The sequence below is a fragment of the Nerophis lumbriciformis genome, linkage group LG15 (genome assembly GCF_033978685.3).
Source record: "Nerophis lumbriciformis linkage group LG15, RoL_Nlum_v2.1, whole genome shotgun sequence".
NCBI lineage: Eukaryota > Metazoa > Chordata > Actinopteri > Syngnathiformes > Syngnathidae > Nerophis > Nerophis lumbriciformis.
This window is the reverse complement of record NC_084562.2, coordinates 3,040,001-3,058,271: the sequence shown is the minus strand read 5'-3', so window position 1 is coordinate 3,058,271 and position 18,271 is coordinate 3,040,001. Positions and strand designations below refer to the sequence as shown.

Sequence of the window (18,271 nt, the reverse complement as noted above, 5' to 3'; positions counted from 1 at the left end):
CAGCAGGCATTTGCTTCAGGGATGTCGTCTCTTCTCACAGCGAAAAAGAGTCAATTCTTGTCGGGAGAACACCTTAAAACTGATATTTCCATGAGGTAGACGACTTTCCTTTGTCCATTTCTGCTCGCTTGTGGCTTATCAATAGCAAGTGAACTGCAGCAAGTTCCCCCGCTACGGCACTCACCGGGGGTCAGAATTAGTGCTGTTATCTAGATTTATAGTTAACGCGTTATTATGGCGTTAACTTTGACAGCCCTAGTATGTACCGTATTTTTCGGACTATAAGTCGCAGATTTTTTCATAGTTTGGCCGGGCTCCAGTGCGACTTTTATATGTTTTTTTCCTTCTTTATTATGCATTTTTGTCAGGTACGACTTATACTCCGGTGCGACTTATACTCCGAAAAATACGGTATACATTTTTTTTAGCTTTTTTAAAGATAATCATATCATCAAAGTAAATTATACGATTACATCATGGTGACCCCCCGCCCCTACTGTCACAAGTATCTTGGCAGTCTAAGGTAAACCCTGGCTCTTCTCAACAAGCACCTGGTGCTGCTGTGTGCACCTTCCCTCATCTAAAAGTGATAAAAATAAAAACACACACACAAAGAAGTGAGAAAAGAAAGTACATATGTAGTTCTTAACATATTTGTTTTGCTTTACTGATTTTTTTCAAATGTGTCATGACCAAATATTCAAAGTATATTGAATATTAGTATAAGTATAAGTATACTGCAAATATTCATTGCAGTCCTGTTCTGAATGCAAATAAGCATCTGTAGATAATTAGAGGTGGCAATTTGAATAATGAATATCATGATATGAACAAAAGGCCTTATCTGTGACATGCTGCATGTACTTTGAGTCAGCATGCGCTTATCCTGCTGGAATTGGGTTGGTCATTATTTTTGCTGTTGCATGTCTTTGTGACCCATTGACCTTTTTCCAACATGTTGTGTTCGTGTCAACGGACAGGTGGCAGATGTAGTGCTGTTTTTCCTTCCTGTTTACATTTTATTCCTGCTTGTGAGAAGTACAGTGAGTAAGCACATTGGCAGTTGCTGGTAGTTTTATGCAGATGTAAATATTGAGAGTAGACACTGCACATTTAAACCAAACATGGCTAACAAGCCCAAAGTAAATACAATGTTTGGGATGGGCTGCAGCACTGCTACTACACTGTATGAACTACACTATATTTTGTGAAAACACAGCTTTCTTTTTACTTTAACAACTAAAATAAAAACATGCCGGGGGGGTTTTAATACATAAGAAATAAAAATCACAGCGGCTAAGTCTCCAAAGCGTGGGATTCTTTGTTTGGGCACATGATTCCGGAAAAGGATACACAGGCAAACAAACTAGTTTGTTACATGCAATGTTTGGCCAGACAGGGAGAGAGTATGTTTGGTCGCAAGGGGTTGTATACAAAAATTATATATATAAAAAAATATATATATATATATACATGTGTATATATATATGTATATTTATATATATATATATATATATATATATATATATATATATATATATATATATATATATATTTATACGTTAGGTCAGGAAAAACACAGAGGCTATTTCATCCCTACAAGCCTGCTTCGCAGGTTTCTCTGCTCGTCAGAGGATTTTATATAAAATGTATGTATTATATATGCGAAACAGGCTTGTAGGGATGAAATAGCCTCTGTGTTTTTTCCTGGCCTAACGTATATTCCGCTCTACCCTATTGAGCACTGTATAACGGACAAACCAAAGAAACCTCTAATATATATATACGTATATATATATATATATATATATATATATATATATATATATATATATATATATATATATATATATATATATATATACATAAAAAAATAAATGTATATATATATATTTTTTTATATATATACATATATATATATATATATATATTATATATTAGAGATGCGCGGTTTGCGGACACAACCGCGGAGTCCGCGGATTATCCGCGGGTCAGGCGGTTGAAATAAAAAAAAATTAGATTTTATCCGCGGGTCGGGTCGGGCGGTTGAAATAAAAAAAAAATTGATTTTAAATAGATTCAGGCGGGTGGCAGTTAAACCAATTCGGAAATATATATACATAGTTAAATGTTGTTACCCACATACGAAAAACGAGCAGGCACCTGCAGCATATGCCACAACAGAAGAAGAAAAAAAAAAGAGATGGACACTATTACGGAGCGGAGAAGGGACGCCTCGCCGGGGTCCGGGACCGAGGCCCCTTCCCCCGAGAGGGCCCCACCGGGAGCCATAGCTGAGGTGATCCGCGAGAAGGGCCCGACGCACGTCCAGGGTCACCACCGCGCCCACCGCACCGACACCCCGCCTCGTCCGCCTTCGCCGCGGCCGGCGTCACGCGCAGCAGGTAAGCAGCTTACCTGCCCGCCACCCCCGTGGCCGGGGGCTCGTAACAGGGGTCACTCCGCGCGCTCCGCCCGTGCAGCTTACCTGCCCGCCACCCCCGTTGCCGGGGGCACGTAACAGGGGTCACTCCGCGCGCAGTGTGCTCACGAAAGGGGTGGGGCTCACCCTGGTGACTCGAGTGGGCCACTTTTGGTAAGCAGAACTGGCGCTGCGGGATGAACCGAACGCCGGGTTAAGGCGCCCGATGCCGACGCTCATCAGACCCCAGAAAAGGTGTTGGTTGATATAGACAGCAGGACGGTGGCCATGGAAGTCAGAACCCGCTAAGGAGTGTGTAACAACCCACCTGCCGAATCAACTAGCCCTGAAAATGGATGGCGCTGGAGCGTCGGGCCCATACCCGGCCGTCGCCGGCAGCGAGAGCCGCGAGGGCTAGGCCGCGACGAGTAGGATGGCCGCCGCGGTGCGCGCTGAAGCCTCGGGCGCGAGCCCGGGTGGAGCCGCCGCGGGTGCGAGGGACATCGCACCTCCACGCGCTTGGAGGTGCGCTCAGCGCGGCTCCCAGATGATTGCGCACTGGTGTGCGTCTGGGCCATGACAGCGTGGCACGCGAATGTCTCTGCTGCATTGGATCAGTCTCCTTTCTTTAACAGGCAAAAGCTTTATAACCTCACTAATGCCTTGCATCGTCTATATTAGATATATAACAACGGGCGGGTGCGGGCGGGTGCGGGTTTGATTAAATGTTAGATCGGGTGGATGGCGGATGGTTGACGACTTTTGTGATGCGGTTGCGGATGAAATAATTGCCTATCCGCGCATCTCTAATATATATATATATGTATTATTTTTTTTGCAGGTTTCTCTGCTCGTCAGAGGATTTTATATAAACTGTATATATTATATATGTGAAAAGGGCTTGTACGGATGAAATAGCCTCTGTGTTTTTTCTTGGCCTAACGTATATTCTGCTCTACCCCGGTATTGAGCACTGTATAAGTATGCTGCCAGTAGGCTGTTTTGTTTTCAATAAAAAACTGGAAAGGAAAGAAATGTAGTTTGTCTCTTTTATCCGATTATTAATCGATTAATCGAAGTAATAATCAACAGATTAATCGATTATCAAATTAATCGTTAGTTGCAGCCCTAACATGTATATATATATATATATATATATATATATATATATATATATATATATATATATATATACAGTGTTTCCCACAGGACAGGCATCTATTTGTGGTGGTGTGGTCGAGGGGCGGGAGGTGGCGGCGGCAGCAGCGATGACCAAAAAGAACGCGGAGTTGGAATATAATTACAACACATTATGTACATATTTATATACAGATTTGAACAATTAGTTATTCACTGAAATATATTTATTAATTGTGGTTCTTACAAAAAATATATCTTATAAAATATAAAAGCTAAAATGTCTCTTAAAGCTCTGCCCTTTAAATTAGTGAATACTAAATAATTTAACTTTAGCCTACTACTACAACCATATTATTTACCAGCAACATGAAGTGAAACAGAGGCAGAGGTGTCCTGCCACAGTCAGTCAACCTCCTCCTCCTCCTCCTCCTCCTCCTGCTGCTGAACAGGTCGCCACTGTGGTCCGGACTGTAGGCCTACCTCCTCTCCAAGTCGAGCCCTTTTCGGCCGTTGAAAATATTTTTCTATACTCATCTGTGTGAAGGAGTGAACATCCAACATTAGAATTTATTACTAACGAGCAGAACCGCTCTATGTACAGTACCGTCTAACCTTAAGCGGCAGCAGCTCAACACAACGTTCAACGTTAAGGTTTTTTTCTACTTGCCCGACTTCTCAAATCTACTTGCCCCAATATTTTTACTTGTCCTGCCTAGGTTTGTTTCTGGCTGTGTAGTGCTCATGGCTTATATCTTACTAAAATCCTTCCCATTGACTATTTACAACACTACACAGTATTCATTATTATTATTATTATTATTATTATTAATATTATCTATAATTACATTTAAATGGCATTGCATACATGTAAAATTAAATGCTATTTCACATTATTTGACCAGTAGCAGTTACACACATCTGAACAGGTTAGCCACCTGTTTAAAGCCCGATCACAGTTGAAATCTTGAAACGAAGGGCCTTTAATGGCCAAAATATTAACCTGGACAACATTTTAATAGTTGGTTGGCTCAGATTTTATTATTTTCATTGCATTCACATGCTGCAGTGGACAGTGGACAATTTAGCTTCAGTCCATGTGTGTTTATTGACAACAGGGTTATAACCTGGACACGTTAGCTCGTCGGTATGGTAACACGTGACTGTTACTACGTGCGTCTGCCCCGGCCCCCGAGTCAAACAGCGGCGGTGTTAATGAAGCAGCGTCAGGCTGCTCACCGTCAGTGAAACGCTCGGTGAAATCGCGGATTAACGTTAAATATATGACGAGCCGCGAGCGAAGCAGCTATAACCTATCTACCTATAACCTATATTACCCTCGTATTTTGATCCGGTCGGTCCGTTTTTCTTTTACTCCGTCGTTTTCGTCTTCTTCTTCTTCTTCTTCTTCTGGCCCACCAGGTGAATTAAGTGCTATTGGCGGAGTTGCAATGCATAGTAGGCTACTGCCACCTACTGCACCGGAGTTGTAACTACAAGCTACATTCACAGACAGAGTCCCATTGCTTTTATGAGCGGTGGAGTGAGTCAAAAGCCGAAAAATCCATTTGTGGCGGACGTAATTCTTTCGTGGCGGGCCGCCACAAATAAATGAATGTGTGGGAAACACTGATATATATATATATATATATATATATATATATATATATATATATATATATATATATATATATATATATATATATATATATATATATATATATATATATATATATATATATATATATATACATATATGTGTGTGTGTATATATATATATTTTTTTTTTTTAATTTAATTTAATTTAATTTTTTATTTTTTATTTTTATTTTATATATATATATATTTTTTTTTTTAGAAAACTTTATGTTATTAGTAACAACCTTTACATTTTTTCTCTTTACATTGTGCCTCATCTTAGAATTGATTTTAAAACCTTGCTGTTTGTTTTTAAAGCTTTACATGGACTGGCACCTCCGTATATCTCGGACCTCATCCAAATTTACACTCCTGCACGCACTCTGAGGTCCGAGAGCCAGCTCCAGCTCGTGGTGCCCAAGACCAGACTTAAATCCAGGGGAGACTTGGCCTTCTCTGTGGTCGGCCCTAAGCTCTGGAACACTCTGCCCCTCCATTTTCGAACTGCTCCCACAGTGGAGTGTTTTAAGTCTCGTCTTAAGACCCACTTTTATTCTCTGGCTTTTAACACTAAGTGAGTTGTGTGGTCCTCTGTTGTCCTCTGTGTTTTTAAAATTTTGATTTCTATTTACTGTTTTAATTGGTTTTACCCTTTAAAATCGTTTTTAATCATATTTATTTTATATTGTTTTTTTTTTATATTGGTTTTATATGTATTTATTTTTTGTTTTTATTCAGTCATTGGTGGAGCTAAGGATAATATTTGAATATTGTTTTTAATATTGTTGTGCAGCACTTTGGAAACATTGTGTTGTTTAAATGTGCTATATAAATAAAGTGGATTGGATTGGATTTTGCTCCATTTTACTGGTTTAATTTGACCGGGCCAAAATATATCAAACGCAAAGAACTTACAGTCTTACAGTCGTCTCTAGTCAAATCGCGCATTGAAGTTGGCACATCACTGCATCTTAGTTGTTTTGGTTGTCAACATGTTTGGGGGTTTTAAGCAAAAATGTAGTGGAAAAGTTGGGCTCCAAGGTCAAAAATGTTAAGAACTCCTGGTCTCGAAGACTCTTGTAATGTTAAAAAATGTGGTTCACAGAAGGTCATTAAAAGTTGTTTATGCCCTAGCTCGGGGGTCAGCAACCCGCGGCTGTAGAGCCACATGCGGCTCTTTAGCGGTGCGCCTGTGGTTCCATTGAGCTTTTTCAAAAATGTATGGAAATGGAAAAAAAATGGGGTGAAAAATGTTTTTTGTTTTAATATGATTTCTTAAGGAGGACAAACACAACACAAACCTTCCTAATTGTTAGAAAGCCCACTGTTTAATATGTTTGTGCTTCACTAATGAGAGTATTTGGTGAGCACCGTTTTGTCCTACTAATTTCAACAGGCCTGAACTCACCTTTGTGTGGACTGTGACTCAAACGTTTGTTTAAATGTACAACTTTCTCCGACGCTGCCGCAGAAAAAGACGTGATTTATGCCAGTACTTATTTGTCTCATTTTGTCCACCAAACATTTTATGCTGTGTGTGAATGCACAAAGGTGAGCTTTGTTGATGTTATTGACTTGTTATGGAGTGCTAATCAGGCGTATTTGGTCACTGCATGACTGCAAGCTAATCCATGCAAACATGCAATTTAGGCTAGCTGTATTTACGTATTGCATCATTATGCCTAGTTCGTAGGTATATTTGAGTTCATTTAATTTCCTTTACTTATGTCCTTTGTGTATTTTAGTTTATTGTTGTTTCATGACACATTAACCGTATGTACCGTATTTTTCGGAGTATAAGTCGCACCGGAGTATAAGTCGCACCTGCCGAAAATGCATAATAAAGAAGGAAAAAAACATATATAAATCGCACTGGAGCCCGGCCAAACTATGAAAAAAACTGCGACTTATAGTCCGAAAAATACGGTAATATTGACTGCATTTCTGATAGTTGTTTGCGTGCCATGTTGTTCCAGACCATAGCAAACGTTACCCAGCTTGCAAAGATTGTAATAAATCCATTAGAAGAAGACAGCCTGCCGTTTCCTTTAACTTGGACACACACATCTTTACCTTTGGCCATTCTAAGACAGTCATTTTCAGGAGTTATCTCACCCTCTGAGAAGTTTTACTCATTTTTTCCAATGTTGTAAAAAAGTGTAGAATAATTGTGTGATGTAATTATGTAAAAATGTGTACAAATATTACATTTCAACATTTCTTTCAACGAATATTTGCAACACATAAAACAACATGTGCAACACATATTCACTTTAATAGTAGGCTAATATAGCTAATTAGCCACTTACATCATGTGTTGCCAACATTATAACACTTAAATAAGTACGGTATTTGATTTTCTTGCAGCTCCAGACCGATTACTTTTTTGTATTTGGACTCAGACTTAGAGTAAGACTTCTTTTTATTGTCATTCAAATAGAACTTTACAGTACAGATAAGAACAACATTTTGTTGCATTAGCTAGTTGTAGTGCAGGATAAAAGAGCCATAAGGTGCAGATATAAATAAATAGATTACTGTACAGATAAATATATTGCACTTTTGCATATGCATCCACGTTTATGGATGTATGTTCTATTGTCTTTATATTCCAGCGAGTTAATCCGTTTTTGGGGGATTATGATGCATTCAAGAGTCTTACGGCCTGAGGGAAGAAGCTGTTACAGAACCTGGAGGTTCTGCTACGGAGGCTGCGGAACCTCTTTCTAGATTTGTGGTAGATTTGTGGTCCAATATGGCTCTTTCATCATTTTGGGTTGCCAACCCCTGCCCTAGCTATTTAAATATTCGATTCATAATAAATAATTCCTACTTCGAGAAATGAATTCACTTGAGTCAGGCACAGAACCAATTAACGGCAATAAACGAGGGTCTTAATAAACAATGTTTGTAACAAACCAAGTCCTCATATAATTGCTTTCATGTGCTGCTTGCAATATGATTATTTGCAGTCTGTGCACATTTTGAAAACAGTATTTAGACTTAGACTTAGACTTCTTTTTATTGCCATTCAAATTTGGACTTTACAGTACAGATAAGAACTAAATTTCGTTGCATTAGCTCGTTGTAGTGCAGGATAAAAGAGCAATAAGGTGCAGATATAAACAAACAGATTAATGTACAGATAAATATATTGCACTTTTGCATATGCATCCACGTTATTGGATGTATGTTATATTGTCTTTATATTCCAGCGAGTTAATCCATTTTTGGGGGATTATGATGCGTTCAAGAGATTTATGACCTGAGGGAAGAAGCTGTTACAGAACCTGGAGGTTCTGCTATGGAGGCTGCGGAACCTCTTCCTAGATTTGTGGTAGATTTGTGGTAGATTTGTGGTCCATTTTGGCTCTTTCAGCATTTTGGGTTGCCAACCCTTGCCCCAGCTATTTAAATATTCGATTTCTAATAAATAATTCCTACTTTGAGAAATGAATTCACTTGAGTCAGGCACAGAACCAATTAACAGCAATAAACGAGGGTCTTAATAAACAATGTTTGTAACAAACCAAGTCCTTATATAAATGTGTTCATAGGTGTCGATCACAATGCCAAGCACCCACGTGGGATTGATGGCAACTTTCAAACTTAAGTAATTAAAAAACATTTTTATCTTGCTGTTGTTAATTTTGTGGCCAGTTTGGTTCGTTTTACATTATAAAAAAGTCACAAATCATATAGTCTACAATTAACAAATCTTAACCAAGATTTTCATTGTAAAGCATGACTAACCGATTGTAGCTGAGATAGGCTCCAGCGCCCCCCGCCACCCCAAAGGGAATAAGCGTAGAAAATGGATGGATGGATGGATGACTAACGCAATCATCTTGACTTTGAACACACTGAACACGATCGAATGAAGGGCATAAGGGTGGCAGCATAAACAATGCCAACACTGTCATAAACATGTGCCATATAGTGATACCACACTAAACAAAAACGACATACACATTTTGGAAGAAAAGTTGCACTGTAACTGAACATAAACACTACAGAACAAATTCCCAGAATTCCCTGCAGCACCAACTCTTCCTGGACATTACAATATAAACAAACGCCATTTGTGGATCTACACCTAACATTCACTGTAATTATACCAAGTACGATAGTGTATATAGTCATTACTACTATGATTACATTGATATTTTTTAACATCACAAAATTTTCTTTCGTTTTTTTTTTTTAATCTACATTATGTTTATAAACTCAGGAAATATGTCCCTGGACACATGATGATTTTTAATATGACCAATGTATGATCCTGTCACTACTTGGTATCGGATCGATAGCCAAATTTGTGGTATCATCCAAAACTAATGTAAAGTATCAAACAACAGAAGAATAAGTGATTATTACATTTTTAACAGAAGTGTAGATAGAACATGTTGAAACAGAAAGTAAACATATATTTACAGCAAATTAACAAGTAGATTAATAATTCATTTTCCACCACTTGTCCTTAATAATTTTGACAACATAATAGAATGATAAATGACACAATATGTTAGTCAGCAGACTAAATAGGAGTCTTTGTTTGTTTCCTAACTACTAAAAGTCAAGTTGTCTAGTACAGTGTTTTTCAACCTTTTCTGAGCAAAGGCACATTTTTTTCATTGAAAAAATCCCGAGGCACACCGCGAGCAGAAAACATACAAAAATTAAACTCAGCAGCCGATATTGACAATAAAAAGTTGTTCTCGCAAAACCATAACCAAGCATGCATCACTATAGCTCTTGTCTCAAAGTAGGTGTACTGTCACGACCTGTCACATCACGCCGTGACTTATTTTGAGTTTTTTGCTGTTTTCCTGTGTGTAGTGTTTTAGTTCTTGTCTTGCGCTCCTATTTTGGTGGCTTTTTCTCTTTTTTTGGTATTTTCCTGTGGCAGTTTCACGTCTTCCTTTGAGCGATATTTCCCGCATCAACTTTATTTTAGCAATCAAGAATATTTCAGTTATTTTTATCCTTCTTTGTGGGGACATTGTTGATTGTCATGTCATGTTTGGATGTACACTTTGGACGCCGTCAGTAAGTCTTTGCTGTCGTCCAGCATTCTGTTTTTGTTTACTTTGTAGCCAGTTCAGTTTCATTCTGCATAGCCTTCCCTAAGTTTCACTGCCTTTTCTTAGGGGCACTCACCTTTTGTTTACTTTTGGTTTAAGCATTAAACACCTTTTTACCTGTACACTGCCTCCCGCTATTTCTGACATCTACAAGGCAATTATATACCGGCTGCCACCTACTGATATGGAAGAGTATTACACAGTTACTCTGCCAAGCTCTAGACAGCACCGACCACTCAACAACAACACATCATTTGCAGACTATAATTACTGGTTTGCAAAAAATCTTTTTAACCCAAATAGGTGAAATTAGATCATCTCCCATGGCACACCAGACTGTATCTCACGGCACACTAGTGTTCCGCGGCACAGTGGTTGAAAAACACTGGTCTAGTATGTTCACTTTTTTATTTAAGGACAAAATTGCAATAGGAAACATATGTTTAAAGTACCGTAAGATGTTTTTTGTTAAAATAAAGCCAATAATGAAATTTTTTGTGGTCCCCTTTGTTTAGAAAAGTACCGAAATACTTTTGGTACCCGTACCAAAATATTGGTATCGGGACAACACTAATACACACCCACTGGCAGAATGGTAGATCGGTGCCTATGATTGCTTTCATGTGCTGTTTGCAATATGATTATTTGCAGTCTGTGCACATTTAAAAAAATATTATTTGAACAAAAGATAATCACTAGCCTTAAAGACTAATACACAAATGATGGTCTGGAGGTGACATGAAGAGCAGGCCTGACCATGCTTTTGTGTTGTTGTCAGGCTAGAAGGTGTGAGCTTCAGGGCCTGTCGGACAACACAAGCTCGGCTCACCTTTACCTTTATAAATAAGGTCCTCCGTCTCCAGGTCGAATCCCTCCCGGTGACACTTCCTCCAAAGGCCGGACACGGTGGAGTTAAACTGACGACTGCAGTGGGACTCCATCGCGGAGGCTGCCGCCACGAAGTGCCGCTTCCCCCTGAGGAGAGGCCGGGCCTCCGCGGTCTTCCTCGGAGGCATCTGGAGAGGGAGGTTGTGGTTGGAGATGTAGATGTAGCCCGGGTCGTTGCGTTTGTTGGCGTAGTTTTTACACCTCTCCCGGTGTCTCCTCGCGTCCGTCTCGTACCAATAGTCGGTACAAATAGCCATGGCGAGCAGCCCCAGCGCACAGAACGCCAGGAAGAGCCCGCCGCTGGTTAACATTTTCATAGCGGCCATCTTCCCCGCTCGACGGAGGCAGGCGAGAAGCTTCTTCCCGGTGGTCGTGTGGGGGGGCTGCTGTGCGGCGAGTCACAGGCTCACGCCGTGCTGCCCCTGGAGCATTGCGGTCGAAAGGCCCGGCCTTGTACGGACAGGATGTCGCGGCGTGTTGCTGTGCGTCCGCGCCGAATGCAATGTTGTTGTTGTCACCATCTGTTGTGGTCCAGGAGGAGGAGGAGGAGGTGGAGGAGGAGGAGGATGGATGGCGACCAGCGCTGTGAGGAGGCTGAGCCAAGGAGGTGCAGTACCGCTTCTCTCCTGCAGGGCGCTGTGAGGAGATGGAGAGGAAACAGGAGAGGTATTTGTTTTGTCTTGTTTTGCATGTTTGCAAGTTTGCATGTTCTCCCTGTGACTGCGTGGGTTCCCTCCGGGTACTCCGGCTTCCTCCCACCTCCAAAGACATGCACCTGGGGATAGGTTGATTGGCAACACTAAATTGGCCCTAGTGTGTGAATGTGAGTTATCACCAGGAAAGATGAGGTCACCTACCTAGGTTCCATTCTAGAGGCTAATCTTTCCTGTGATAAAATGGTAACCAAGGTAATCAAAAAGGCATACTTGCCAACCTTGAGACCTCCGATTTCGGGAGGTGGGGGGGGCGTGGTCGGGGGCGTGGTTAAGAGGGGAGGAGTATAGTTACAGCTAGAATTCACCAAGTCAAGTATTTCATATATATATATATATATATATATATATATATAAGAAATACTTGACTTTCAGTGAATTCTAGATATATATATATATATAAGAGAAATACTTGAATTTCAGTGTTCATTTATTTACACATATACACACACATAACACTCATCTACTCATTGTTGAGTGAAGGGTTGAATTGTCCATCCTTGTTCTATTCTCTGTCACTATTTTTCTAACCATGCTGAACACCCTCTCTGATGATGCATTCTGCTTCGTCTCCTTGTTGTGTGCGCAGTTGTGCACTGCACTCTCTAGAAGCCGTAGATGTTATTGTCACATATGCATGTACAGTAGATGGCAGTATTGTCCTGTTTAAGAGTGTCACAACATTGCTGTTTACGGCAGACGAACTGCTTTACGGTAGACGAAAATGTGACTGCGGTTGTTGTGTGTTGTTGCCGCGCTGGGAGGACGTTAATGAAGCTGCCTAACAATAAACCCACATAAGAAACCAAGAACTCGCCCTCGATCATTCTACAGTTATAACGTGATTGGGTAGGCACGCTGTTTATATTGTGGGAAAGCGGACGTGAAAACAGGCTGTTGACACGTCACTCAGGTCCGCATGGAGCTGGAGGGGGCGTGGCCTCCAGCTCCGCCTGAATTCCGGGAGATTTTCGGAAGAAAATTTGTCCCGGGAGGTTTTTGAGAGAGGCGCTGAATTTCGGGAGTCTCACGGAAAATCTGGGAGGGTTGGCAAGTATGCAAAAAGGTCAACCAACCAACGAGATTTCTCTATAGAATCCTCTCTCTGGTCAACAAAAGCACCATGAGGATTCTAGCGGGAAGTCTCGTTCAACCCTTTTTCAATTACGCATGCACCTCCTGGTACCCTAGCACCTCCAAAACCCTCAAATGCAAACTCCAAACATCCCAGAACAAGCTAGTCATATTACTTCTACCCACTTCTCCAAAGTGGGCTGGCTCAGGGTGGAGGACAGAGTAAAACAACTTGCACTGAGCCTAGTCTATAAAATCCGCTACTCCTCCCTGATACCGAAGTACATGTCAAACTACTTCCTTAACGTAAACGACCGACATAACCACAACACCAGGGGGAGCTCCACTAACCACGTTAAACCCAGATTCCGATCCAACAAAGGTCTTAACTCATTCTCATTATATGCCACATCAATGTGGAATGCGCTCCCAACAGGTGTAAAAGAAAGGGCATCTTTATCCTCCTTCAAAACCGCAATAAAAGTACACCTCCAGGCAACTTCAACCCTAAACTAACACCCTCCCCGGATTGTAAATAATCAAATGTAAATAATCAAATGTAGATACTATTTCTTATGCTTTCTGATCTCTCTCTCTCTCTCTATGTCCACTACTTGCTGTACATATCCTACCAAGTCAGACCTACACTGTTTCAATATCCATTTCTCTGTTCTCAATTGTTGATGACTTAAGTGATGATAACAACCAAACCTTAACCCCCCCCGCCCCCCCCCCCCCCTCCACATCCCACACCCCGGATTGTAAATAATGTAAATAATTCAATGTATATACTCTGACGTTTGTCTTGTGTGATGACTGTATTATGATGATAGTATATATCTGATAGTATATATCTGTATCATGAATCAACTTAAACAAGTTGAAAAACTTATTCGGGTGTTACCATTTAGTGGTCAATTGTACGGAATATGTACTTCACTGTGCAATCTACTAATAAAAGGTTCAATCAATCAATCAATGTTGTCTGTCTATCTGTGTTGGCCCTGTGATGAGGTGGCGACTTGTCCAGGGTGCACCCTGCCTTCCGCCCGAATGCAACTGAGATAAGCTCCAGCGACCCCGAAAGGGACAAGCGGTAGAAAATGGATGGATGGATGGGTTCAACTTTTTTTTATTGAACAAACTATACACATAAACAGCATATATGACAATATACAAACAAACTAAGGCACTTCCAATATTAATTAAATCCCACGACATGGTGAATTTGCAATCATCTAAAATGATACACAAAGCAAACTATAATCTGCTATATATACAACAATTCTTCTCAACAAAAGAGGATACATATAATCTTGGAGAAGAATGTAATTTACAGTTTTGTTCCAATTGCTTACACACACAATTTTATATTTTCACACAGTTAAAAGTCTACACACAGTAAACAAACCCACTGTGCAGACTTGCCTAATATTGACAGTTTTTGCGAAATATTACACACAATGCTTTACACACACCTTCCCATCTTGCACACATATAAGGATTGTGATACAACCATTTTCACACTTTACACACACACTAGGATTGTTATACACACATCGTTATCCCCAGATTTTTTTTCAAACCTTGCTGTTGCCTGAATCTGCACATGTAGCCTATACCAGTGTTTTCCAACCACTGTGCCGCGGCACACTAGTGTACCGTGAGATATTGTTTGGTGTGCCGTGGGAAATTATGTAATTTCACCTAATTGGGTTAAAAATAGTCTTTGCAAACCAGTAACTATTGTCTGTGCTGTCAAGAGCTCGACAGAGTAACCGTGTAATACTCTTCTATATCAGTAGGTGGCAGCAGGTAGCTAATTGCTTTGTAGACATCAGGAACATGATTTGTCGTGATCACAATATGCAGACGACAGCGGGAGGCAGCGTGCAGGTAAAAATGTATCTAATGCTTAAACCAAAAATAAACAAAAGGCATTGAAGCTTAGGGATGGCTATGCAAAAAGAAACTAAAACAGAACTGGCTGCAAAGCATACAAAAACAGAATGCTGGACGACAGCAAAGACTTACAGCGCGTCGAGCAGACGGCGTCCACAAAGTACATCCGTACATGACATGACAATCAACAAAATAGGAGCGCCGGACAAGAACTAAAACACTACACACAGGAAAACACCAAAATACTCAAAATAAGTCACAGCATGATGTGACTGGTTGTGACAGTACACCTACTTTGAGACGAGCTATAGTGATCCATTGTTGGTTATGGTTTGAATTAATATCCAACAGTTGCGAGAATGACTTTTTACTGTCAATATCGGCTGCTGAGTTTAATTTTTTAATGTCTTCTGCTGGTGGTGTGCCTCTGGATTTTTTCAATGAAAAAATGTGCCTCGGCTCAGAAAAGGTTGAAAAACACTGGCATATACTCTATGCTGTCCTTTTTATGTATCTCCAGATTTTTTTCAAACCTTTTTATTTGTCTCAGATTTTAATTTGTACTGCATGTCATTGTCGACTACTGTGATATGTTACTTTACCTGACTGTGGTAAAAATACATATTTTCAGTTTGCAACATCATTGTTGAGCACTTCTTGAAAAGATTACAGGATATTTTTACTTTCTCTTTAGGTCCTTACGTATAGGCTCACTTCAAAGTAAACAATGACAATTGCTATGGATTTGCCAATATATTTTGTCAAGTTATAGTAATCATTCATCACATATGCTAAAAAGGTCGAGTAAAATGCCCCAAACATGTGATTTCTTATAGTAAAATAAGGGTTTTTACAAATGTGTTTTGTATTCATCACTGTTCTGGGTAACTCACTCCAATAGTGTCTTATCATTTGAAGTCTGTGTGAGTGAGATGAAATTAAAACTGCATTTTTACAAATGCTTGCTTTATTTTGATGAACGGGCATATGTTTTGACCGAAGTGTGTCATTTTGTAAATAATCAAGGAATTAAGAACATTGAATGTGATGTTTGGAAAAGTGTGTAAATCCTTTTGAAAAAAGACACGCAGTTAGTAAAATTGCGTGTAAGCAAATGGAAAATACTGTAAAACATTTGTACGCACGTACAACACTTAAGACCTTCAGTATGTCAGTATGTGGAATTAAATGACGGAATGGATTACGGAAAAATCAAACAATGTACTAATATGATCCACTTCAAGAAACTGTTTACAAAGTACAAAGAAGAAGAACCATGATAAACATTCTGAATTTATTTCATCCATCCATTCATTTGCTAGAAAGAGGTTCCGCAGCCTCCGTAGCAGAACCTCCAGGTTCTGTAACAGCTTCTTCCCTCAGGCCGTAAAACTCTTGAATGCATCATAATAATCCCCTCAATTCCCCCCCAAAAACGGATTAACTCGCTGGAATATAAAGACAATATAACATACATTCATAAACGTGGATGCATATGCAAAAGTGCAATATATTTATCAGTACAGTAATCTATTTATTTATATCTGCACCTTATTGCTCTTTTATCCTGCACTACTAATGAGCTAATGCAATAAAATGCCTTTCTTATCTGTACTGTAAAGTTAAAATTTGAATGACATTATAAGGAAGTCTCTCTCTATTTTCTAGATCATCTTACTCATCTCACCATATGAAATATAACTTACTTCACCAATTATTATTTATTTTTATAGTTATTACTTACGGAGTATATTGTGAATCAACTGAGAACAGGAAGTGTTAGCAACTGCTATGTAAAGGAAAAAGGGTGGGATTAAATAAGCTCTGCTTCTTCCTACTCCTTTTCAAACATGTTGTATAGAGAAACTGGAGATTGTGATGTATCATGTTGTATGCATGCATGTTCACAATAAACTCAAACTCAATATAGCTCAATATTACAGATATTCATTAGGTTGAGCAATCAAAATCTTTCTACAAAGTAAAATACATAAAGTAAAGAAAAATACATCAAACAAAGATACAACATAAAGGAAAAATAATAATAAACTGAATGAAAACACAAAAAACATTGGGGTTATTTAAACAATTTGAATTCCTTCAATGAAGACAATGATTTAAGGGTTTTTCTATTTTTAACCATTTTCCAAGATTTTGTTAACAATAAAATTGTGTTATCCTTTTACCATTATTTTGGTACCTGTACCAAAATTATTTTGATACTTTTCGGTACTTTTCTATATAAAGGGAAGCGCAAAAAATTGCATTATTGGCTTTATTTTAACAAAAAATCTTACGGTACATTAGACATATGTTTCTTCTTGCAAGTTTGTCCTTAAATAAAACAGTGAACAAACAAGACAACTTGTCTTTTATTAGTAAGTAAGCAAAGAAAGACTCCTAATTAGTCTGCTGACATATGCAGTAACATATTGTGTCATTTCTCATTCTATTATTTTGTCAAAATTATGAGGGACAAGCTGTAAAAAGGAATTATTAATCTACTTAATATCTGCTTACTTTCTCTTTTAACATGTTCTATCTAGACTTCTGTTAAAATGTAATAATCACTTATTCTTCAGTTGTTTGATACTTTACATTAGTTTTGGATGATACCACAAGTTTGGGTATCAATCCGATACCAAGTCGTTACAGGATCATGCATTGGTCATATTTTAAGTCCTCATGTGTCCAGGGACATATTTCCTGAGTTTATAAACATAATATAAATTTTTTTTAAATGAAAGAAGATGTGATGCCAAAAAATATCTACATAATCATAGTAGTATCGACTAGATACGCTACTGTACTTGGTATCCGGTACTTTTCAGAGGCGGTATAGTACCGAATATGATTAATTAGTATCGTGGTACTATACTAATACCGGTATACCGTACAACCCTACAGTAATATAATTAATCCAATGTGAGGATTTCGATTTTACTTTCAGAAGTCGACCTTATGTGTCGAAAATTAGCTTGCAATATGAATATTAATTATCATTTCTAGGTTCCTATCCTTCATAAATACAGTATACCCAATTTAGTCGTGTCTATAGTAAATGGGGACATCTTTATCCCTTGGTCTTTCAGCCAACCTCTGATCTCCTCCCAAAACAAATGTACAGTATCACATTCCAAAAATAAACGATTAGCATATTCTATAGCATTGCATATATAACAGTTATCAACCATAATGTTAATGTTTTTGTTTTTCAAAAATCACGAGTAAGGTAGGAGACAGGAGAGTCTGATATAATGTGCTGCTTTATAATAAAAAAATGCAACCAGTTGCGTAATCTGATAGCTAGCAACATAAGGATTAAATATTCAGAAAAGGTCCAAAATAGATCCTGGAACAAGTGCTTTTGTAGTTTTTATTGATGAGCTTGAGCTTCTCAAAACACTTTTTGT

General features: G+C 39.0%; 1 protein-coding gene across 1 annotated transcript in view; it reads right to left on the bottom strand.

Annotated features, from left to right (window-relative positions):
• The window catches only part of LOC133616013 (transmembrane protein 178B-like), a 42,524-nt gene extending 30,764 nt beyond the window's left edge, over nucleotides 1-11,760 (bottom strand). The window contains exon 1 of the mRNA XM_061974992.2: nucleotides 11,117-11,760. Coding sequence (XP_061830976.1) covers nucleotides 11,117-11,495 — 379 coding nt within the window. The 5' untranslated portion in view covers nucleotides 11,496-11,760. The remainder of the gene's footprint in view (nucleotides 1-11,116) is intronic.
• Nucleotides 11,761-18,271: the final 6,511 nt, after the last annotated feature.